Source organism: Leptinotarsa decemlineata, unplaced genomic scaffold, assembly GCF_025532065.1.
Source record: "Leptinotarsa decemlineata unplaced genomic scaffold, Ldec_3_MD MMD2_P_RNA_scaffold_5, whole genome shotgun sequence".
NCBI classification, from domain to species: domain Eukaryota; kingdom Metazoa; phylum Arthropoda; class Insecta; order Coleoptera; family Chrysomelidae; genus Leptinotarsa; species Leptinotarsa decemlineata.
Window position 1 is genome coordinate 18,821,931 of NW_027412532.1, and position 26,445 is coordinate 18,848,375.

The 26,445-nt window shown below is 33.7% G+C and overlaps 2 protein-coding genes across 2 annotated transcripts in view; both read right to left on the minus strand.

Annotated features, from left to right (window-relative positions):
• LOC111502661 (Zn finger homeodomain 1) overlaps positions 1–26,445 on the minus strand; it is a 961,246-nt gene that overhangs the window by 166,241 nt on the left and 768,560 nt on the right. The gene's annotated exons all lie outside the window — the stretch shown is intronic.
• LOC141479994 (uncharacterized) lies at positions 5,199–6,910 on the minus strand. Its single transcript, XM_074169669.1, has 3 exons — positions 6,388–6,910; positions 6,107–6,328; positions 5,199–6,049 (listed from the first exon to the last, which is right to left on the minus strand). The coding sequence occupies exons 1-3, from the start codon at positions 6,436–6,438 to the stop codon at positions 5,402–5,404; spliced, it is 921 nt and encodes a 306-aa protein (XP_074025770.1). The 5' UTR covers positions 6,439–6,910; the 3' UTR covers positions 5,199–5,401.

The following is a 26,445-nucleotide window of genomic DNA, read 5'->3' on the forward strand; positions in this document are numbered from 1 at the left end:
GATTTGAGTCGCTGGAGATTAAATCCATTTGGAAAAACATTCTCAGGAAGTTTATTCCACATAAACGCAGTTCTCCAGATGAAAGAGTTCTCAAACAGTGAAGTTCGAGGTATACTGAGTTGAACCTCAAAACGATGAGTAGCCACATTCCATCGCGAATTTCTGATATGTACCGCTCTAGGTGAAATCGAGTCACTGGAACCAAGTCACTTGAACATTTTCCGTGAAAGTATCTATAGAAGAGAGACAAATCTCCAAATCTCCATGTTCCAGGCTATCAATGTTGCAAATAATTTTCGCGTCTCCAATCTGGCAGATGGCTCCTTTCTGGATGGAATCCAGCAACTTCATGGTATGTTTGGGAGCAGAGCTCCATACATGAGAACAATACTCCAAAGAAGGTCCGATCTGTGCTTTGTAATGCATCAAACAAGCAGTGTTCCAAGCTTTTGAGAAGCAGCCTTTGCAATTCCAGCGACATGATTGCGTCAAGTCATATTGGTGTCCATTTTAACCCCCAACAAACTTATCAAAGCAGAAAGTAGAATTGTCTGACCTGACATTATTATATCTGGTTCGGAGACATTTATCTTCTAGGAGAATACCGATGCCTGGGTTTTCGTGGCATTGAATTGAACCTTGTTACTTTCACCCCAATTCAAAATCACTTCTAGTCCTCATTAAGATATGCAACCTCCTGCTGCCGATGAAGATGTATCTCCGTAGCCGATGTCCTGGAATCCAAATGGAATGACGAGACAAGTTTTCTATCGAAAGCAAAGCAATATATTGGATTGTTGGTTTTTACCAATAAGTCTCTGGAAACACCAGCGTGGAAACACCACGGTCAAGGGCCATAGAAATATCGAGCGCAGCAGCTCTTAACAATCCATGTTTCTTGATTGCGTTATTCCAAATACGGGTGACATAAGATAGAAGGTCGCCTGTTATAGCGGCTGGTCTATAGTTATTTAGAAAAGTTTTGTTGCCCTTTTTGGGAATAGTCTGAACGTGAGCAATCTCCAAAATAAATGCAACACCAAAAATTTCAATACAACGTTGAAAATAAGGATTTGCACGCCTATTATGGGATGGACGCATCACCGCTGAAGACAGTATACCACATTGAATATTTTTTACCGTATTGAATTAACACTTGAAAAATAGAATCCCGTTGGAAAAAATCTTATTCTGATCACTCAATAATGTATACAGTTGTTAACACATTTAGCGGTATGAAGGTTTAAACTTCAAAAATGTTTGCGTGTTAGAGCGCTTCTTGATAAGGCACATTATAAAACAAAATTCACCCCCGCATCTGCCTTTCTGAATGCGCTAAACTCAACAATACGCATACCTTGAAGGTATACTTCGCAAGTTGATGAATACGCGATTATGGGATCAATACAGGACTCAATCCAAGAATATCAAAGATGAACAAGGATCCTTAAGGAGGTCTATAGCGAAGCCAAGCTTTGACATCGACCGCCAAACGAGATTTGTTTTCTGTTTTTTATTGCACTTTCACTGCAAAGAAGGAAGATAAACTTGTTATCCAACATCAGACAGCGCTTTTTCAGGCTTAGGACATTTGAGAAGTTTAGTCTAGCACCACTGATGAGACCAATAATTATTCACTGAGACATAACAGTATAAAGTAGACTCATGAAAACGGACAAAGCCTTTGAAACAACATAATATTTGATTTGAATATGATTTGCCCGTCATCGTACTTGAAAAGTGCGTCAATGAACTCGCACCAGTCTTTTTTACAGACTTTTCAACCTGTATTACGAGGAAAGGGTTTTTTCTTCTTGGAAGGTTGCTCGCGTTTAGCATATTTCCAAAAAAGGCAAGGAAAATCTTCCAAATAACTATAGACCAGTCGCTTTGCTATCAGTGAATCAAAAATCATGGAGAAATTCGTAAACCACTATATCCTCAAATATTTGGAAGGCTTCAACATCTTGAGCGATCGTTAATATGGTTTTCGGAAACAAAGATCAACAGGCGACCTTCTATCGTATGTCACACATATTTGGAATAAAGCAATCGAAAAACATGCAGAATCAAGAGCTGTTGCGCTTGATATATCTAAGGCCTTTGACCGTGTGTGGCATGAGGGTTTGCTGGCCAAACTTCGATGTTATGGCTTGTAGGATTATTTTTGTGTATGGCTCTCAAGATTCCTGAAAGAACGTTCTCTGCAACTGGCCGTAGATGAATCTCTGTATCTGTAGAGTACGGAGGGTGAGTGGTAAGCCCACGCACTTTCTCCGAGGAGTTGTTCTCCTAGGTCATCGTCCATCCTGTCCTTTCCAGGAAGGTGGACAGGTCGCTGGGAGACATCTCCTTTATATCGGCCAAGACTCGCCGAAAACACACTCTCTTATTGACGATAACTCCGGGCACTCGCACAGAACATGCCTGACAGTCTCATCTTCCTGTTCACACATCCTGCATAGAGGTGTGTCCACTAGCCCCATATTATGGAGGTGTTTCCTTAGTTGACAGTGGCCAGTCAGAAATCCTACTGTGAGGCGTAGATTTTTCCTGGTCATCGCCAGATATTTCTTCGGCGCCAGCTTCCCAGGGTCGCCCAAGGTGATCCTGGGCAAGATTACATCCTTTGATTTCATCCCATCTCTTTAAGGATTGAGCATGGGTGTAACATTTGACTAGTTCCGCAATTGTCGAAGTCATCAGGCCGTTTGTGCCACTGGGTCCTAAAATTCTTAGTCCAGCCGCTTTCTTGGCTGAAGAGTCGGCAATGCGATTACCATCACTCTTGTCGTGCTCTTTAACCTACCTCAGGAAAATGTTATCATCTACCCAGGCTTTGGCTAAATCTCGGTGGCACTCTAGTACTAGCCCTGAGGTAACACGCTGTCTGTTCAAGGCTAATAGTGCTTGTCTGCTATCAGTGCAGATTGTTATGTTTTTGCCAGGAATTCATTTCTTGGTTATTTCATTTGTGGCGATTGAGATACCAGCCAGTTCTGTTTGGACCACGCTGGTATTTCTTCCCATTCCCCACTTAATCCTTAGGCGCCGTCGATGGATATCTTTTGAATACTTTCACCATCAACGATGGTGTTCCCCAAGGATCCATATTGTCTTCAATCCTTGTTTTTATTGTATATCAACGATTTATCGAAAGAAGCAAAAAATCCAATATACTGCTTTGCTGATGACAGCACACTTGTCTTTTTCATTCCATTTGGATTTCAGGACATCGGCTGCGGATGCTCATCTTCACCGGCAGCAGGAGGTTGCATATCTCAATGGAGATGTAGAGGTGAATTAGAATTGGGGTGAAAGTAACCAGATTCAATTTAATGTCTCCGAACCGTGAGCATACTCTGTAGCTGCTGGATTCCATCCAGAAAACAGTCATTCGCCTGATTGAAGACACGAACATCACTTGCTACCTTGGTAGTGTGGAACACCTTTATATACATACTTTCACAGGTGTCCAAGTGACTTGACACCGAGAGCGATACATATCAAAAATACACGACAGACTGTGGCTGGTCATCGTTTTGATGTTCAACTCAGTACACCTCGAACTTCATTGTTTAAGAACTTTTTCTTTTGGAGAACTGCGTTCATGTGGAAGAAACTTCCAAATGAATTTAATCTCCAGCGATTCAAATTCAACGCGAATCACTACTTCCGCACAGGCACCGCTCTTAGAGCGCCTTAATAATTTTCCTGTAGTGCTTGTGCTTTGTTCTGAAAAAATAGACAAACTAAACTGTTCAATGCTAGTATAGACCTAGGGTTATTGGTGTAAATGTTTTTACTTATGAGTTGAGCTGTCGAGTAATGGATCATTGTTCAATAGTGACCATTGAGCACTCTAGAAAATGAATATGTTTTCAGGCATTCCATATCAGAAGAAATTGTAGGTTCTGTAAAAAAACTTCTTATTGGAAAAATATTGAACTCATTGAGACATGGGAATGTTAAGGAAAAAAATACAAATCTATAGATATTAGAATTATGTGTTTACTGAGAGTTGAAACTTCAACAAATTGTCTTCGAGCTCACCTAGCAGTCTCATGTATTCATCTGGAAAAATGATACGTCATAAATATCCTGCAATTCATTAAAAATGATTTGAATATGAACTGAGCACTTTTAATATCTGCATCCCAACAGACTGGTCCATTATAATTTGGAAGGAGACCAAGTTGAGGAACTAAAAAGTAGCTGTCAGCTCACAAAAAATACACAAAAACAGATAGCTTGGAATATAAATTACGAGAATCTCTTGAGGTTGAACAAGGTATCATTTTTCTGCGCTTCCTATGATAAATAGATGTTCGAAATCAATGTGTTGTTGAACTACATTCGTGAGTACTTCTGCGAAAATGGCCGCTTGCTATTGTTTGACAATCCGGGCCATATTGCGGGGAAAATCCCGCGAGAAGCCACATTATCATGCAAATTTTCATTCTTACATTTGCCTCGTGTTTTCTTAGACAAGTACAATGTTGGTGCGGAACAGCCGCTTAATGAGGGTTTTTATGCTTCTCTCCTTCTTGCCTGTTACACTTTATTTATTCGAAGCTTCATTATCACTTGGATTATGATACCTTTTTCGCCTCTTTAAATTTAAGGCTCGAACATTTTATTCAAATTTCGACTTTAAAGGTTTAAATTCATTTCTACTGTTTCCTCATATGAATGCAATGATATCAAACAATGTTGGAATTATTTGAATATTTTTGCGATAGGTTAGTACCAAATTTTCAACAAATAACCGGAAAGTGGTGATTCCACTTTCTAGAAATTGAAAAAGTTTTTTATTTATGTTTTATTATGTTATTGTTTTGTCGCGAAATGTTGGAATTTGAATTACAAAAATGTCTCCAATTCGGGAGAGTAGAAGAAGAATATATTTATTGAAATAGGTAACCTTTATATACAATATGTTAGAAATCACACGTTAAAAGGTGAGACCTCGTTAATCCTTAGCTCGCAAAAGTTTCGACTTCTGAGGATTGTCGTTCGTAGCGGTGCAACAGCTGGTTAACGGAAAAACAGATTTTAAACAGAAAACAGAGATATTACTAACATTATAGAAATTGAAATTAATTATAAAAAATTTAAAATTTATATATAAATTGATAATGAAAAAATAAAAATTTATAGTTTGACAAATAATGATATGCTATTAAAAATACAATGTCATATAAGTGCAGCTTCAATACAATGATAAATAGAAGGTAACAATATAACATACTTTATTTCTGACCAGGATATTATAAGCTTATATCGTCATAGTTACGCTATCAATAAAGAGGGTCATAACTCCCTTGGGACATTATAGATTTTATAATTCCCTCTACCTTTCACAAGTAAAAATAAATAGAAATGAAAACTGAACCATATTTTATTCATTCACGTCATTACAAACAATAAATGTACAATTTTGAAATGTTCCCTGAAAATTACTTCCGCCACTGGAAACAATTTCTTCTTTTGTATGGTTGGAGCTTCTGTTCACTACAGTCGAGGTACCTGCCTCTTCTGATGACAAAGTAGACAACATACGCGCCGTTATATTTCTCAATTCGATGCTATCCTCCAAATACCCCTCCGCCACCGTGGAACTTTTCCAACCTCCGTGTCTTTTTAAGTTAGTCATAGTTGCTCCTGCATTGGCTAGAGCAGTAGCAGAAGTGCGACGAAGGCAATGTCCCGTATAGGAAGATGAGTTTGGTAATCCTAAATACATTGCGATTTTGCTGGGGATTTTCCCAAACATGTTTTTTCCAATTGGCTGAGATGTACATTTATTTTGTCGGAAGCTCAAAAAAAATCGTTCAATACCTTTAGGACGCAAAGACATAAAAAGTCTTAATAAAGGCAAAGCGGAGAACTCTTTTTCATCCACAACTGTAAATTTCTTCGATACACCAGTTTTACTTTCCGGTACGTTCACTACCATAACGGAATCCCGGTCCTCTATATCCGATATCTTCATATTCAAAAGTTCCTGACTTCTGCATCCTCCAAAATAAACCATAATCAAAACAACCTATAACAAAAAAAAGGAAATAAATACACACAAAAAGGAAAATAAGAAAAAAATTACCTTATGCAATAAATGAATATCATTAGGAGCGTCCTTTAGGAATCTGATAACATCTTTAGGAGATAAAACAGCATACTTTTTCGGCTTATAACTCTTACTCTTCCGTTTCAAAAAAGCCTGTAGTTCATTGAACTTGGTGATATCTCGTTTCTCATGTATAGTCACCATCGATTTTAGTATTGACCATTTAGTCCATAAAGAATTCGGACTATACGTTTCTGACTGAAACGAATAAACACAATTACTACCAAATCTACCGAAAAACATAGAAAATTCCTTACCAGTTCTTGAAAATATGCCAGAAATACAGTTTCAGTGACATCTTTTGGCATAACATTTTTCCGTGTCAGTCAGTCCAGATATATCTTGTATTCTTTTTGGTATACGGCTTCACTTTTCGATGGAATTAATGATTCTCTTGCTTGTTCAGCTTTTTTCAAAATATCCTCCAATTTATTTGGGGTAGAAAACACGTTTTCACCGCAAACACAGCTTGATAACAAAGTTCTGTTTATAAACAAGTAACATAGCAACAACCTAGCAACAAGAAAACTCTACTATAATCAACGGTACCTGATTCAAATATACCGGGAAGGTAATGAATTGGTACATTTTTCCGTTTCAAAAATGAACAAAATTTTATTGAAATCGGTCAGAAATAAAATTATCTATGTACCACGGGAATTAATGAGCCTTAATAACCTCAGGCAATTGCTGTCCCTCGGGCCAGAGGCCCTCGGGACGCAAACTTTGCCATCGGTAATTAAGGCCCTCCTAATTCCCTTGATACATAAATAACTATAAAATATAGATATAGTTCAAAATTGAAAATAAAAAAATAAAAACTTCTAGTTTGAAAAATACCGACATATGCTATTAAAAATACATTGCAACATAGGTGCAGCTCCAATACAATGATAAATAGAAGAAAACAACATACAAATACTATATTTATCAATATCATCTCACCAAGTATTATTCTATCTAGCATTATGGATGGATTTCCATAACTTTTTTCTACAAATACCTAATGATGGACTAGATTTAATTACATTTGGTAATTTATTGTATGTATCAAACCCTATCTACAGTAGTTTGTTAATATGTAGTTATTCACAGACACGTGGCGATATTAAAACATTCAGAATGAAAATAAATATTAGTAATACGATGTGGTATTTTTTGTGGGTAATGGTGTATAATGCTTGAAGTTCGGTGACCATAAATATGCCATTTTCCTGATTTAAAGCACACTTCTAGAATGGTAAATAAATATATATTTTATGGAACACTTGTGAGAACTATTGTGGGAGTTAATAACTTACTTTATTTACTGTGGAAGCAATGACGTCGTTATTAAATCTTTCGTTCAAAAAGAATGAAACGTGGCAAAAAGTATACGTAGCTTTGTTCAGACACTGTCATTTCTACGAAACATAAAACTATAGAGAGTCCAGATGTGACCATAAAATATCCAGAAGAAAAAATGTACCGAAGATTCATAGTCAAGCATCCGTTTGCGCAAAAAAAAAAATAAGTTGGAAATATATTTGTTTCAACAAACTCAATATTTCAAAATTAATGAATGCATAGAAAAAATTCATTTACAAAATTTGTGACAATTTTTACAATTGCTGATGAAAATATTACTGAAAAAATATCTTGCTTTCCAAATTTTTTCATAAACTTCTCAAAGAATATTTCATAATATTCATATTTGTATCGTGAATGTCCAATTAATTATGAAGAAGATACATCAAGAATTTTTTTTGTAATTTTTTAAATAATATCAAATGCAATACAAACTCTCTGTTTCAACCTCTTCTGGAAATCGATTGGAATGATTTATGTTTGATTAACTTACAGATTAATTTTATATATTCATCATATTGCTCTTTACTGATCTGACATTGCTGGAGAATTTTCTCAATATGAAAATATTTGAAAACTTTTCTATCGTTTTAAGTTCATGAGACGACTGAAAAGAATTATGTATGTATGTATGGCGTGTGTTGCAAGGTTTGATTTATATACTGTTGGATTTATGTATGCCTTTTTGTGCAACACACGTCATACAAAACAAACATAATTTCCCCCCACCAGAGAACATAAAATTCATAAAACAAGTCAACAAGGGAAACCGCATGGACATTTGGGAAAACTTGAACATCCATAAATTTAACAGTCATAAATCACTTATCGAGGAACAAGTACAAATCAAAACACAACAAGACACATTCAATATATTAAACAAAACCATACACATTCCTAGAGAAAATCTAACACAAAACAGAGTACCTGATGCAGAACAAATACAGGCAAATTTACCTAAAGTACCTGAAATACCTGAGTTAAGACGCTCTGATCGTATAAAGAGGCAGACAACAGGATGACCAGTTCAGTTTGAGGGTGTCTAGAAGATGACAGTACTACCAACTGTCGAAAGCGCTCGCAGATAATTAATAGAAGATCTGCCGCCGATCATGATTCCGCCCCATAGCATTACTGTACCACCTCTGTATGTGTGGACTTCCTGGACGTGTCTCAAACGTTGATTATTTCCAGGTCGTCTCCACAGTCTTACTCGACGAGAATCTGGATGGAATCCAAATCTGGATTCGTCTGTAAACAAAACTGTGGCCCAATCATTTGCATCCCAGTTTTGATGTTCTTGACACCACTCTAATCTTCTACCGCGATTGCCTCTCGACAAAGGTGGACATCTAAGTGGCCTTCTGTTGTGGAGATCTGCTTCATGCAGTCGATTTCTGACAGTATCACGACCAATGGTTACCTGGTGCGTCTGCTGCAACACGTTAACCAACTCAGGTGCTGTGATTGTCGGTTGTCTTCTTGCGGTTAAGACCAAAAATCGGTCTTGAACTGCAGTTGTAGCGCGTCCTCGCCCTGGATGTTGTTCGGCTGGACTGCCAGTTTCACGGAAACGCCGCCACAATCGACTGATAACACTTTGGGAGACCCCCAAACGAAGAGCTACATCATTTTGTCGCATGCCACCTTGAAGAAGCCCTACAGCTCTATTCATCTCAGGCAATGGTAAGTGATGGCGTTCCATGTTAAAGCACAATATTTCCAGTTTAATTGCTGAGCAAGAACTGCATAGAATGTACAAACTCGACACTTTCAGATTATTCATTTCAGCCGAAAACCTTCAGTTTGTAAAAAACTTGATAAAAGATTAGTTACCGTTTTTGCAGGCTTTGTTCAACCCATAGAAATCTACACGGTGGTCGAGTGTACCAATTTAATCGAAATTAAACGACCTCATGCATTTATTTTTATGATATTTAGTATGTTATAAAATATCCCTAGACTTGTCCGATATGTGTATAATATAATATAATGTAGTGCTGTTATTTTTGTACTAAAAGTTGAAATATATTTGTGGATATCCATTCGTTTTCCTCGATTCATATTGCAGTCAATGCGAATATTACCAAAAGGAAGGATGAGCCCAGAAACCGATATAGCAAATATGCTGAAGAAATAAAGTTTTGAAAACCTCACCGAAGTTTTCGTAGGTGACTACGGAAGTAATGGTAGATCTTTTATATTTTGTTTGATTTCTATGAGAACTAGTGCTATATCTCATTCTCAAATTTCAGACTCTAAAAAGGCTTTTAGATACCACTAGGATGGTAAATTGATAATGGCTATTATAAACCAGGACGTGTATTTTTAAGAAATGAGATAGCATCCTAAATAACTAAGAATGAATTGAAAGATGACAAAAATAAAAGGTAAGCCACAATTTCTTTGTAAAAAAATAATTTACCAAAGGAAATTGTTTTCTATTACAACTAATTTGTAACAAAAATATGAACAAATTATGGAATCATTAGTTTTGAAATTTGCTATTTTAAAAGTTTTCTGGCTAACTTCATAAGTTTGTAATTATAATATTTTGTATCACTTTCTTCACCGATTTTTAATTTATTTTCAGAATAATCTGTGAGAGATTTAGAACATTGGCACAAGAAATTTATGATATTTTTCCATACGACAACCCAGAAGTTCTCTATACACCTTATGTTAATAATAAAGGAAAGCCCTAAGCCGCTAGGAGTAAACTTTGGTCTGATTATATTTATTCAAGGATTCAAGTAATTTATTACTAGAATATAAATGTTTTGTTTTGGTAAAATTCCCATTTTGTTAAGGACTGGCAATACTAGAAATAATTATTCTTGAAGTTTTTACCTTCCACTTAACTGAATTAATAGGAAAATCTTGAAATGAGAAAAATCAATAGTTTGATCCAAAAAAATTTTACTACTTATACTAGATAGACTTTTTCAATGTTATTATTTTTGTTTGGTTTTACGTCGTTTGTCATCTTTCAAATTTTTTGATCAAAATAAAAAATAGATCAATGATTTGTATTTTAAATTTTGAAATCCTTTACCATTTTACTTCCTAACTATGCTTGTCATTCCTCAACTTTTTTGACAAATAACTTTATCAAGATATGTAGATGTTACATTCAACTTTTTGAATTAAATTTTTGTTATATTTTATAAATGAAAATTGAACAAGAAGTAGGTATCAGAAACATATATTTTGGTTTACTGTGAAATGAAGTTGAATTGATACTCTCTGTATTATTTTCCTCCACAAATATGTTGTACTTTTTCAAACAATGCTTAGTAATAATTAAAACATCCTGTTTCAAAAAGTGATAGATAGGTTTTCATTCATTAATCATTGCATAGTAATAACTCATATGAATTGTTTGAGTTTCCGCTACAATATATTGCAATTATTAGCACAATTCCAGTAAATTATTATTATGTGCTGTATGAATTTTTGACTGATAGTTTGGTGTTAATTGATACAATTTTTAAAAATTAGTGATAAAAGTTATACAAGTTTTTAACACAATAATGCTTTGAATATTTTGACAAATTTTTATGTGATTCCGTAAAAAATTGAAGCAAGATCTAGAACAATATTATTTGAAAAATCGCTACAGATTTTAATGAAAAACTTTTACTATTGAGAGTTACTGGTAACACAAGGTTATGGAAATTTTCAAAACAAAATATATCGAATGGTGGAATAATTTGGTAAAAAGTATATACACAATTTTGTAGTACATAATATTACAAATTAGAGTCGTCCCTATAAGTGATATAATTTGTAACAAAAATGTTTACAATTGTAGAAATTTTCGCAACATTTTTTTCCGTGTAGAATATCGATATGGTGATCCTCGATAGATACTTCTCATGGAAAATGTTGAACTTTGACATAGCTTAAGCAATTTTTCTTTGAGATCAATTTCCACTTACAGAAAATCGAAAATAATGATGAGTTTATGGTATCTGTAGAACCAATACAAGCAGAGTAATAACTTATTGAAGGTTGGTTCTTATTTGTCAAACGCTAAAATTGAAAGTTTCATCGTGAAGTAACCAAGAAGAAGTAAGTAACCAGGATAAACTGATGGTTTTTTGAAATGCTTAAAAACCCTCATTTCGTTCTCAACCATAAAAACTATAATGGTTTATGACGGAAATAAAGTTGGGCCCTGTTTTTTGGGCCCAACTTTACACTTCCCTTTATTTATGTATTTTTAATATGTTCTGTAAATTCGACTTGTCCAGTTCGCCCAGTTTTGAAAAAAATTGAGCTTGAAGTGAAATGGGTGTTTTTGAAATTTGACAAAAAATCGACATTCTTTCATTATGAGTCAAAAATTTTGATGATACGCAAAATATAGCTATAATGTAAATATATTCATTTACGAGTATGCTGCAGTTGATAGTTTTTTAGTTATTTTAGAGAAAAATAAATTTTTTGTAAAAATTATCTAAAAGAACAGTTCGTTGTGGAATTTTTGTAAAATCACGAAAATGCTTTTCCAAAACTAAGCACTTCAAACAGAGCCTATCATGGATGTATAAAAAAATTGTATACTTATGAGTATTTGAGTGGTATTTGAAGGTGATTTGCATATTTTTTGGCGTCGAAAACTACAGACCAGCATTATTTTCTACATAACTTGCTTTGTTTCAGTGCTAGGAACTTTTCTAAAAAATAAAAATGAATACTTTTCCAAGCCCTTCAGAAAAAAATATGAATTTTCCCCGAAAAATGCATTATTTTTTGGTAACTTTATATTGAAACTGTTTGTCGAATAATAACTATCAGCAAGTTACTAATTCATTTGTATTGCGTTTACATATACCATAAACCCATCATTCCTTTTTCGTTTTCGAGAGATTTCAACTAATATTTTGTGATTTTTTTTATGTGCCGCCTTATTCATTATCAACATTTTTGACTGAATACCTTTATAGATATTAATCTTTTGAAATTATTCACCAAAAACCGCCTGAAAAAATTAACACATTCACTTGCGAGTACGTCGAGGAATATCGACTTTCAGAAAAAACTTTGTGTGACGAAAGTTGCTTATAAAGGTACAAGCAACACACTTGGTACAGGGTCAACTTTGACGTAGCATGTTAGGTAGGATCTAAATCCCAATTCTTGTGCAAATCGGTGCTGTTGTTCATTTCAAAATTATACAGAATCGTAGTGTTATTGGACTGTTCTGTCTCGACCATCTCGTGAGGTCGAAGCGTTAGGTGAATAAAGCAAAGCAAAACTTTTTCCAAATATATTAAATTCAATCCATCTTGAACAATGCATGTCATATATTGCACAATGAGGAAATAGCCGCAAATACTCTTTCAGAATACCAATTTCAGCTTGCCTAAAGTACCTGCCTCCAGGTTCCAAGTGAAAATAATTACGAAATATGATGACGGAATTCAAGAGTCGTAAAACTTTTCTCGGAAAAGTCAATCTTGTACTAACAAAAACTATTAGTCGCATGGAAAGCGATAGTCCTGACCTGAGCGATGAGAGTAATCCAAATTCATCGCAAGGGATAATCAGACGAATTTGCATCAAGAAAACCCAACCGAGCGAATCTTACATCCCATCGTTACAGAGAAGGAGCACCGCGAAAATAAGCAACATCGTTAGAAGAGGAGAAAGGTTAAATAAAGTTTACTCATTTGTGAATGTGTATAACTAGTTTGCATTGTTACATGTCTTGTATAATCCCTATTTGCAGCCTTATCACGTTCCCCAAGCTACCAACCTTATTGTTCTATTCGGAACCAGTCTTGTTTGCTATAATATATTGTAAGAAAAAGTTGAGCCGAATGGTAATTAGGATTCTGGTTCTCAACCAAATCGAGTTTAACAATTTGGTGGTTGTCAAATGCTGGATTTCAATTATAGAATGTCGGTGAACCAATTTGGAATATCAAACACAACAGGATTTATTTTCGCTTTCAGATTATCCATGCAGGACGTCAATATCTTACATCGATTGAGGGTTAGTTTCATGATAATGTGATATATCTTCTCAAGAATCTTTCTTTTTTGGAAAATGCTTGAATCTGTTGATTTTTTTTGTTTCTGTTGTGGTGGTTCAATCATTGACTTAATACTAACAAATGATGAAAATATTATAACAAAAATCCTAGATACACCCAGAATAACAGATCACTTTATAATAACTATCGACTGTATGCATGCTTATAATAATAAGCGAGAGATGAAGCAAATAAAAAGCCGAGGAAGGAACATTGACTTTTATACAATTAATTCAAAACTTGTAGAGGTGAACTATAACTTTAGGCTAGTAGATATTAATGATAAATATAAGTACTTTCAGAAAAAACTTGAGGATATTTTGGATGAAGTTGCACCTAAGAAAAATATAATAATATATCCAAAATTCAAAGTGTGGTGGAACGAATGTGTTGCCGAAGCTACAAGAAAGAGAGACAGTAGTTATAAAATGTTTGTGAGAACTTCAAGTCTACACTGGGAACAATATAAATAAAATCGAAATGTAGCTGTACAGACAATAATGCGCGAAAAAAAGCTTTATTATGAAAATGCAATTATGAAGAATGATATGTGGAAAATATTGAAAGAAATGTTACCCAAAACCGAAAACACGTGTGTTTTAAATGAAATTCAAATTTCCGAAAAGAAAATTTTCAAAGATATCTGTGATATATCCAACGCTTTAAACAAATATTATATCAATAGCATCAAGGACATAATTGAAAATATTGACAAAAGTATGCCAAAATACCCTGTCACAACTCGGAATTATAACTCTCAATTGGAAGAATTTAGGATGGTTGATTACATGGAGTTAAAGAATATTATTTTTCAATGCCCAATGAAAGTAATACCGACGACATAAATATGTTGTTCATTGAATATTGTTTTGATAATATTGCAGAACCGTTGCTCAACCTTGTTAATTCTTCACTAGATACTAGTATGTTTCCAAATGAATTGAAAATAGCAACAATAATTCTACTGCCAAAGGTATCTAATTCTAATGAAGCTTCCGATTTAAGACCAATAAATATGCTAAGCTCGATTGAAAAAATCTTAGAAAAGGTAGTGTATGAACAATTGGTAAGATATGTTGAAGATAATAACATAGTAAATAGCATAGTTGTGAAACAGCATTTCAATGTGTTTTAGATGATTGGAAAAAACGTTTGGGAGGAAATAAACTAGTAGGTGCAGTATTCCTTGATCTACAGAGGGCTTTTGAGACTGTGGATAGAAATAGATTAGTGCTAAAAATGGAAAGTATCAGTATTGTGGGTAAAGCATTGAAATGGTTTGCAAATTATCTAGACAATAAAAAACAAATATTGCTTCAGAATAACATAGAATCCGACGAAATATAAAATAAATTTGGGGTGCCACAAGGTAGTATTCTCGGCACTCTTCCTTATTTATACAGATGATATAGTAGGAGAAGCTGGAATGTGTAAAATCCACTTATTTTCAGGTGACACCCTCATCTATTTTTCTTCCACAGACCATGGAATTCTGACGGAAACGATAAACTATACAATAAATTGTATTCATAAATGGTGTTGCAATAAGTTACTTAAAATAAATGAAAATAAAACAAAATGTATGCTCATTGCAAGAGTAAACTAGATTAAAACACTGCCAAGCCAGAATTTGGAAATCAAACTATGAGGGAACCCAATCGAACAAGTGAAAAACATCAAATACTAGGGTATTATAGTTGACTATGGACTAACGTTTAAAGAACATGCAAACTATATATTAAAAACTATTTCTTTTGAAGTAAACTTTTTATTCAGATATTCAAGATACCTTGGACAAAAACGGTGATATACAATAGTATTATACTTCCCCATTTCAACTATTGCTCCACTATTTTATACCTACTGAACCAAAACCAAATTAACAGGTTCCAAAAATTACAAAACCGATCGATGCGTATCATTTTTTCATGTAGTGGACGCACTCCCTTAAAAACCATGTTTGACAGTTTAGGATGCTTAGCAACTAAAGATTATCTGTTATACCAGACACTTATTTTCATTTTTAAAATCACAACAGGACGGGCACCGTCCTGTTATGATTGGTGAACTGCACCAATACCCAACCAGATCAAGAAATTGCTTTCACTTACCTCTAGTAAGGACAAAGACTTCTCAAAATTCTGTCTTTGTTGAAGGATTCAAAGCTTTCAATGATTTAACCTCAGAATTAAAGGATATTGATTCTATTGACCTTTTCAAAAAGTTATTAAAAAAATATATGATGGAAAAATGTAATGAGACTTGACGTTTATTTTTTGTGAGACGTAAACTTCTAGTTTAGAAACTTTTCATATATATTTTACTTTTTCTATAAGATGACATTAATTTTATTTTATTTTTAGATTTTATTGATTTCTTTTAAAATTGTTACTCACTGATCTGTATTATTAGTCTTTGACTAAATAAAGGATTTATATATATATATATATATATATATATATATATATATATATTATATATATATTATACATATATATGTGCTTGAACCTTGAAATTTGTTGATGAATGACGTGCCAAGAAGAATATTGCATTTCTGGTGATAGTGATAAGTGTATCCAGATATAGGCGTCTTTTCATATCTAACAACGATGCAAAAGTTTCATGTTATTAATATTAGATATAATGAAAGTGTCACACAATAACCGCCCCCTTTTCGCTCCTTTAGGGGTGGAACTTCAAAAAATCCTTCATATTCCTTTTCTTGGTGTTGTAAGTTCTGAGGCTGGGTGTTGACAAATGGGTATTTTTCAATATGGAAAAAAGGAATATTAATAATAAATTGATGAACGCAGCCATTACTCCGTGGTAGGAGAACATCATGAAAAATGAAAAATAAAACTTTTTTCACAATTACATTGTAATTGTTTGAAAACAGCATTAGTTACGAATAAAAGTGGCAAAAAACATAGAAAGTTTCATTTCTCAATTTCAAGCCGAGCTTAGAGCTGAGCGGGGGATTCAAAAGTCGAGCCAAGTCAAGGATTCCTGACATCGAGCTAAGCCGAGCTCAAGTCGAAGCTCGGATCGGATACATAACTATACAAAACCAACTGATACTCCTACGGAATAAATAGTATATGAATTGCGAGTCCAACTGCCAACAATATCAAAGTAGTGATGGAACAGAAGATAGCAAGAGCACTATGAATTCTTATTGTCGGAGAACTCGTAAAGGATGTGAAGAATTATTATCCACTTGAAACGGCGTAATATAACTTGGCTATTAATTTTTTTTTACATTTGCATTTCTCTCATGACTTTACTTTGTTTTGAAGTCACACTTACTTCTTTCGGTGCGTTAGGGAAAAATTATAAGAGTAAATTTTTACGTCGCAAAAACCGACACCCTGAAGTTAGCTTCTTCTTCTTTGATTTATATGACCGTTGACTCTCAGTCAAGCCCATTTGATCAGACTCTTCCTCTCTATAGTTAACAGAAGCTTCGTCCGGGGGCGCAACTGTCTTGCTCCAGGCAAAGCTGCCATTAATTTCTCTTTTATAAAAACATTTTTTTACTGGGAGAGCGTCAGTCCTCTGAATATGAATTTCAAAAAAAACACATCTATTATCGAACTGACGACCTCATCCAATCCGTCGACATCCAGCCTGGTTACTGGCGTAAGGAGCCGCCAGTCCTCTCAAAATGTCTTTCACTTTAATATTAATTCGAACTTACTTTATTTTTAAAAAACCTCTCTTTTTTGGACTCCGACCACGATTTTCACGTGCAATCTTTGAGAACGGTCATTATCGACATAACCGTCCTATGTCGCGGTCGGAGAGGAAGTTCCTGTAGTTACACAGTAAAAAGTATTTCTTTAAAAGAAGATCATAGGTTGCTTTGAATTTTTTATCTCTACTGGAAAAATTATTACTTTATGCCAACATCTCCATGTTCCACCAGAAAATCACACTTATTTCATCAAAGAAATCAAATTTCTTGGCCTTTCAACGACATCATTTGTTTGATTAGGTATATTATTGCGAAAATGAACTATTTTGAATCAAGAAAATATCATCTCAAAATCCACCACCAAACACATAGTGTTTGTTTGAATTTAATACTGTATCCCTTCAAATAACTCTATTCGTTTATAACAAGAGTTTTGTGAATCTATTTACAAAACTATACGACTGATCGACTGAAAATAACAGGAATTTTGTATAGAATAAACAGGGTTTCTTTTAAAGAAGTATTTCATTCATTTCAGTTTGAAAAAATCTGTGTTGCTCTGGTCTTTCTATGACCTTTTTAAGTCAGAGGGGAGCGGGGAATTCCGTTGTAAGCATCGCGTACGCGCCAGTATGTGTTGGAGAGTGATGTTGATGTGTTACGATTTTGAGAAGGAAGTGTTTTATGTATCTGTAGGCAGTGCAATTTCTTCCCGATTATTTTGTATCTACAATATTGGAACAGATTGGGGTCTTGCACAGTTGAAAGATATTTTCATGGGTAAGTATTCTAATTGGATAAAACTCCGCTATATCAGTAAGTACCGCGTTGTATACGTAGTACCGAAGAGAAAGTGGTAAACTTTCACGACAACTCTTAATTTTGCCCTCATTTTGCGAAAATTATACCAATGCTCCGTAATTTTTCACACATGTATTATTAAATTTGCCGAGCTCTGCAAGTGTATTTTAATTTAAACTGAAATATCCTTCACGTTGCGAATCTCTTGTTTTGAACATACATTTTATCTTGTTTCAAATAAGAGCATTTTCTCTAAATAAAATTTGATTTTCTCTTAGACCGAATTCATTTTTTATTGAAAGAGGTATTTATAGTTTCGACAATAAATTATAATACAAAAAATACCAAAATAGGCACCAGTAGGTATAAAAAGCTTCCATATATGACAGCCACTTTCTGATTTCAACATGTAAATATTTGTTGAATTCCAAAACGTCTTTGCTTTCTGTAATCACTTCAGAAATGTTTTTTTTTGTTATTCATTGGGAACAAATTGAATGTACCCTACTCAGCTTGAAATTATTTGATAGATTTTCTTTAGGAATGTAAGAAATAGGTAGAAATATTACGAAACTCACTAGAGATGAACTATGAATTTCCAAAAACGTGAAAACAGTGAATGCTGTTATTTAAATAGCGAATCATATTCCTATAAGTATGTTTGTATGATCATGAGTTACATTTTTTTTAATGAAACATTTTATATTTTTCATTGATCCTCTAATAATACTCACACGACACTTTGAATTCCTATAACAGTTCCAAAATTATTATTTCGAAAGGCAGTTTTTCTGTAAAGACTTCTGTCCACTTCGAAGGTATTTGAGGTACGTCTTTCGAATTGATTATTTATTTCTGATCAAATAATGTTTAAGCACCTTTTAACTTGCTAGGAATCGTATGTTAAATAATAAGACCTGAGGCAAGTTTGAAATTTTGAGGGTTGTCATTCGCATGCGAACAACAACTGGGTTGGTTAACGGAATAAACCCACTTAAAGAGTGTTTTATTGAAAAAAAAATTTTTTTTGATCAAGTGGCTGCTGTTTTCATATTTTTATCTTTCTATATATTTGAAATAGTCTAAGGATGATGTGCTGATTTTTTATTTCGTTTCAGAATCCAAGTGATGTTCCAGGTGATGTTCTGGATAAACAAAAGCAGAATGGAGAACTTGATCGACGATAGTGTTTTTTTTATTGTTATTCACCAGAATGGCATCTAGTTTCAAAAACTTCATTTGTTAAAAATTACTAATAAATTAATTCATTTTCTTGTCTGAGTTATAATGTTGTTTATAGGCTTCGATTTCATTTTATTTGTTAATTTGCAGTTTATCAAGAATATGCCCCTTTTTTATATATGTTTTCTTATTGAATATTCATTTATGTTATTTGTATAACGGTATGATATCTCAAAAGTGTGCGGTTGAAATATGATATTTAAGCAAAGATTAGCATAGAAAATTTAGTTCTCTATTACGTTTTGTTTTTTATCACATGCTTTTTCAGGATAATATTTATGATTTGCAATTGCTTCAAATAAACCAATCATAATATGTAATGTATTATTTAGTTGCTTTCCTTACCACTTATAGATGTTCATATTACAGATGAGATACTTTGGATTCAAGTAACTAAATACATCCAAATGAGAGGGACAATTCATCATAAACAGAAGCATAATTTAATCTTTAATGAAGTAAATGAGTTTATATGATTTATACAAATAGAAGCGTTTCAATGAAAAATGCTTCTCTTCAAAGGAAAACAATTAATTTCTCATACGGAGACATTTAAATAATGTTCCAAGTAAACATATCATTCTTTCAAACCCCAAAACAGTTTTGCTGCGAGATTAATTTTGCTCAGACTAAAGAATGCATACTTACTTCTCTTGAGCTAATGTGATTATTTCTATTGAAATTAATGCACAATATTGGTGGAATATTTTATTTTACTTAAAAGAAGCGTTTATTCAGTCCATTTGAAATAATGATTCCAATTCAACTTTAGAGAATATGTTTCTCAATTTGAAAATATAGGAAAGCAAGATTTCTTTAAATCGAGATAATGTTCTTCACTTTGAGATTTTTATTTTTACTGTGTAGCTAGTCAACATTTTAGTTTTTTAAAAAAGTTATCAACAGAGTAAAAATAAGACATTATGTATGTTTTCGTAAGAACTGTAAGTACCACAGGGTTCTCAGTTAGGGCCATTGCTTTTTAACCTATTTGTAAATGACTTGAAAGATGTCATTCTTCATAGTGAATTTTTTTTTGTTTGCTGATGACCTGAAGATATTTTAAGTTATTCATGACTCAACTGATACAGAATTATTACAGTACGATTTATCTAACTTTGTTCGCTGGTGTGATATAAATCTACCGCAATTAAATATAGACAAATTACTTTTTTCCGAAACAAAAATCCCATTAACAGGCCATATAGAATCAATCAATCAGAACTGAAAACAACAAACACAATCAGAGATTTAGGAATCACTCTCGACCCAAAAATGTCATTTGAACCCCATATTGCAAATATTACTTCTAAAGCACTAAAAATGTTAGTTTTCATTCTTAGATCTGCAAATGAGTTATCTCTCACTTCAATAAAAATTATATATTGTTCAGTTGTTAGATAATAATCAAATACAATTCCACAATTTGGTGCCCTTCATATCATGTGGATATTGATATGCTTTAAAGTGTTGAAAATAAGTTTTAAAGGTACTCTGCATATAAACTGGGATATCATATTGGTGAATATCACTATAAAATTATATTGGACATTCTTAACTTGAATACTCTGGCTCATAGAAGATTAGAATCAGATATCACACTAATTCATAAAATAATCAATGGTAGCATCAATTCCCCGGAACTTGTCGAATTTATAATTTTGAATGTGAATCCAAGGAGAACAAGAAATTCGAAAATCTTCAAAGTACCCTTTTATTGCACCAACTATGGCCGGAATAAATCTGTAGGTAGAATTTTGAGACTTGCAAATACATACAATGTAGATTTAGAATTTTTTAATTCTTTTTGGAAACATTTAAAAAGACTGTGAAAAGATAGTAATTCACTAACTTATTTTAACGATTTTTGAATTTTATTTTATATATTTTTTCCTTGAACCAAGCTTAGATTACTGTTAAATACATATGTGTGAACTTGTTTGTTAGTTATAAGCATTACCTTAAATAAATAAGTGAATAAATAAATAAATAAACAATATAATTTATTGATTTAAATACAATTTATTGATTTAAAGATAATTTACCATTATAACTGATAAAAATGGTTTTTACTTATTACTTTGAGTAAGTTTGTAAAATTTGAGGTGAGTTGACGGTATGTATTATTTATTTACATCATGAACTTAATTTAATTTTTACATTATTATTTAATATGTTATAAGTAAAGAATATTACTGTATTTTTTCCCAATACCAAACCGTTATTTCAACACCTCGACACGTGTTTCGATCACCAAGTGATCATCTTCAAGGGGAAAATTAATTTTCCTCATTACTACACCAAAGGTTCCAAACAGTGCATTACAAGTATGTAATAAGTATACAAATGAATCAATAAATTAATAATAATTATTGAAGTACGGAAAAATAAATTATTCCAAATATCAAATTAAATCAAATGTTTCTTTCTCAAAGTAATCTTAAAATTTTTAATGATGAAATTTATCGTCTCATACACAATACAATATGACGATAGTATCGAAATGAGAACACTCTTCTCATTTCATTTATTTATTAATTTTCATTCAATCTGAATTTTCTTTTTTTTGTATTATTGACATGACATTCGGTTTTTTTACAAACCAGCGTCTCATCTTTCTTGTTTTCAATTCCATATCAATTTTCATTCCTTGTCATTCTTTTTATTCTTTTTCTTTTAAGATTTCAAATGATTTGACACTTCCGAAAATCTAACAATCACAACGATGAAAGTGGTGAGATATAACGGCCATCTTCTCAACTGGTATAACTAAATGAAATAACCAAACTGTACAATATTATAAAGGAAAAGGGTACGAAGTGAAGGTGGAACTGGATGAAACAGCCTTGCGGTCGCCATATCACGGTCCGAACCCGGTTTCCAGTTAATGATTTCTCCCCGTTCCGGACAATTAACGAGGGTTAAAAGGGATTCAATTGTACCAACTTAACAGGTGTGGGTGGACTGACCGAAATGAAATTAAACATGTCGACGACGACGCCGACTGATATTAAATTGAAGATTTGTTAAATCTAGCGGGGCCAGCATCGCTGAGCTTAATTGAAAACTCAAATGTTTGGTTGAGAGTTCACGTAATTAGGAGGAAGCATATTTCTTCGAACCATTTTATTGATTAAAGTTTCCTTGAAACTTAAGTTTCAAAATTCAAAACTTCGATCTTATCAACCCCCACTTCAAAATTCAGGTGAACACTTATTATAATGTAACGCCGTTGGCTTTTCCAATATACCGCAAATGAGCGTAGCGACGCGACTTCGTTTCGTAACGTAACGTAACATGTATATGTACAGCTTCTCTAAGGGAAGTTCGAAAACTTTTCATAGGATACGAGGTCACTGAGTAACAAAGATAGATAATGATATCAATTATGAATTTAGTTGAGCAAAACGATTAATGCAGGTGACGAGGTTTGAAGCGATAAAAAAAGTGATACAGTCAAATAATTTCAAAACGCAATGCAAGTGAATAGAGCCAAGTTTTATTTTAATCAGTTGGTTGTTGAATTTGATCAAACATACTACTTATAATTATCAAGAACCCACACACAGACATAACATTGTCAGTGGTGAAAACAGCGTTGGGATAATTAGTAGCTCCTGATGAATACCTGAAAAAATTCATTATTACTAAGGACTCTTTCACACGGGAGCTTCACGTCTCTCGCTCCTATACGGGAGCATTTATTAGTCCAAGCTATCACCCATTCACACCGGGAGCCTTTTTAGCTTCTGGATGCTTGAGGTCAGTCGTAGAGTGGATCGCACACAAACCTCGACGACATAAATGTCAACGATCAAGAATAGGATGGATAAAGTTGCTAAATCTACGTTGAGCAACTTGCAGACTTCCGGCCAACTTTTTAACTTTTTACGACTTCATTTCGGTCCTTACAAATGTCAAGAATTTTTTCCCAAAGAGCGGATCGGCTGCAGACAGCACTAATTAACAGCTCCATATTGTAATTTACCATTATAAATATCAACAAGGGAGAGTCGTTTTCACTCCTCTTGTGGAAGCTCCACTCATCCTTTTGCATTTTGAGGCTCGAGGTGCAGAAGACGTGGGAGCTCTCGTCTCCCGAGACGTGGCGGCTCCCGCTCTTCGTCTGAAAGCTTTGTTGCATTTTGGCGCTAAAAGCTTTCCTCTCTCTCGGGAGCGACGTGAAGCTCCCCGTGTGAAAGGACGCTTAAGGAAATATCATAGAACGCTTCAAGTTATTCAATCAAGAACAAAAAAGAAGAGAGACACTGAAAAACAGGATAAGTACGTGCCAAGAAGACTATAGAAACGAGTCATGCTGAAGCTGAACAAGAGATTCCGGAGGCATATAACAAAATACTGAGTCAGGGATCAAATTCAGATATTCTGTGGCTCAGTAAGAGAAATTTTGAACGATTGGGGAAAGATGAATGATTGAGCCGTGCAAGAGAAACAATTCAAACAGATAAGTCATAGAAATGATTAAACAGGTCACATAAGAGATGGAACATGAAAGTGGACAAAGATGGTGATTAAAATGAATGACTAATTTGAGCAATATTAATCTCTTTGGGCGGATACACGATAATTGTTTCAAAAGAACTGAGAAAATTTTTGAAGTGATAACTTCCTATGGGAGGGTAACGTAACGCATCAGTATATCTGGTTTCCCTTTCTCCTCACTCTGGCGCGACGGAGAAGTATCTGTGATAGGGGAGCCCAAGCGGGGATTTCGGGATTTAATAAAGCGCAACAGATTAATATACAGGGGGAAACCTTGTACCTGGTTAAGTACCTCCACCAAATATGAGCCCCATATATAAGGCCGCCTGTGAGGGATAAAGGATCAGATTAGTAAACAAAATTGATCATCAGAAATTCTCGAGCGCGTCAGATTAAGGTAGGGTGAGTAAATTACCTGCTAAAAAGTGTATATTCCAGTAATCTGACAATTTAAGAGTGACGTAAAGAAACGGGAGGGCAGCAAAGTTATAAAAATAACGTCATTCCGACATTCTCTATTCGCTTTTTCTCTATGTATTACTCTCTCACTCCGTCCGCACTCTGAATTCTGTTGCCATGACGCCATCACAGTTGATCACAGAGACTCGTTCGTGATGAAGATGATGATTAATTAATCAATTAATTGATTGATGTTGCCGTTACTACGTGGTAGAAAATCATAATGAAGAAAAGAGAAATGTAACGTTCTATGTTTTTTACCACTTTTATTTGTATCTAACGTTACTGCAGTTTCGTCCTATAAGGACATTTTCAAACTTCTCTATCGATCAGTATATACCACGACGTAGTAGAATAGACATTTATTGAAATATGGGGCTACAATAAACACATGACATTAAAACGGATAAAACTTTCAAAACAACTTAGTAGTTACTTCCTCCTCTATATTACGAACATAATATCGCTCGTTTTCAATTTGATAATGTTTTCAATTATACAATATATAAGTTTGAAAATGTCCTTATAGGACGAAACTGCAGTAACGTTAGTTACAAATGAAAGAGGCAAAAAACATAGAAAGTTTCATTTCTCTTTCCTTCATTAATTAATCAATTATTAAATTATTAAAAATTAAATTTTTTTTAGCACTTTTTAAAAATTATTTTCTTATAAATACAAGTATTCTACTCAAAAAACATACACTTATTTATTTTCATGCTACTTCCTGAGCTATTTAATTAATTAAGTTCAATGAATTGAAAACATTTTTTTAAAAAATATTGATTTTGGGATTCCCTTAATCTGAATCTCTCTAGATAATCGTCAGATTATGAGACAGTACGTCTAAAACATAAAGATGAACCATATATATCTTAATCTGACGCGCTTGAGTATTTCAAAATGGCGAATTTCAATGCACATTATAATAATGGCCGCGAGTTTGTGTCAGATCGAAATCGTCAGATTATTGAATGAGACCTAATATGTTTCAATGACGCTCGAGTAAATCCCCATTTTGCATCGTGGGCTCCCCTGCTACTGGCGTGGGCACGAAACTTCGGTCGGTAACTAACGTTACTGCAGTTTCGTCCTATACGGACATTTTCAAACTCATACAATACAATACATTACAATAAGTTTGAAAATGTCCGTATAGGACGAAATTACAGTAACGTTAGTTACAAATAAAAGTGGTAAAAAACATAGAAAGTTCCATTTCTCTTTTCTTCAGTATGATTTCCTATCATGTAGTAACGGCTACATCCATCAATTTATTTTTTAAATACCTATGTCATGTCATCGTAACATGTCGAACTATTGGAGCCAAGTCTACTAATGAGAACGCAGTTATTATTAAGGAGTTATTATTGTATGCAGTAAATGAAGCAAGAAGTAATTTTGGCGATCTTTCTACACTTTATTACGAGCTGAGGTGCCATCCAAAAAAGATTTTACAACTATACAAGAATGAGTTAATCGTGTAATTATGCCTGAAAAACTGTTTTTAACGCTGAAATGAGTCGGTGAATGAAAGTAAACTCTCTGTCTCTCTCGCTTTCTATATATATTTATGGGGTGTTTATTGAACATGCGACAAAAAACTAATGGCCTATTCCTGGGGTTACTCCAAGAATATTTTTGATAGGGAGCTTTGTTTCGAAGATACGGGGCGAAAAAAAATTTCGACAATGACAATTTTGGTAATTTTAAAATTATTAACGTAGCCGAAATAAAAGAATAGCATACTACGCTGGACCTACCTATCAACAACATTCCGATTACTATAAACGGCTGCAGAGATTCAATTCGAATACTATGTCTCGTAAGTGACTCTGGTGTTTTTGAAAGAGTTGAGAAGGAGAAGATTGGATTCTTGCATTCATTTTCAACAGTTCTTGTAGATTAGGAAACATTACGTGTAATTTTTGGTAATAAATTGTTATTGTCGAAATTCTTTTTCGCTCCATATCTTCGAAACAAAGCACTCTATCAAAAATCCCTTAAATGTATGCCGCATGTTTAATAAACATCCTGTATATACATAGTGTTTATGATTAATATAAAAATCTAACCAGCAAGCACGTAATGATGATACTAATTTTGTGTATGTACATTATTAGTATCATTATTTGATCCTACAAAAGTAACAATTGGATTATGGTAGCTGTAATATATGTATGTACACATATTATCAATGGAAGATTTTATTAATAAATAACCTT

Bases quoted from the DNA above. Each gene is read 5' to 3' on its own strand.
- LOC141479994 (XM_074169669.1), bottom strand. From the start codon at position 6,438: ATGCCAAAAGATGTCACTGAAACTGTATTTCTGGCATATTTTCAAGAA. The intron at 6,329-6,387 runs GTAAGGAATTTT...TATTCGTTTCAG, and splicing joins TGGCATATTTTCAAGAACTG to TCAGAAACGTATAGTCCGAA. The intron at 6,050-6,106 runs GTAATTTTTTTC...TTTTTGTTATAG, and splicing joins ATATTCATTTATTGCATAAG to GTTGTTTTGATTATGGTTTA.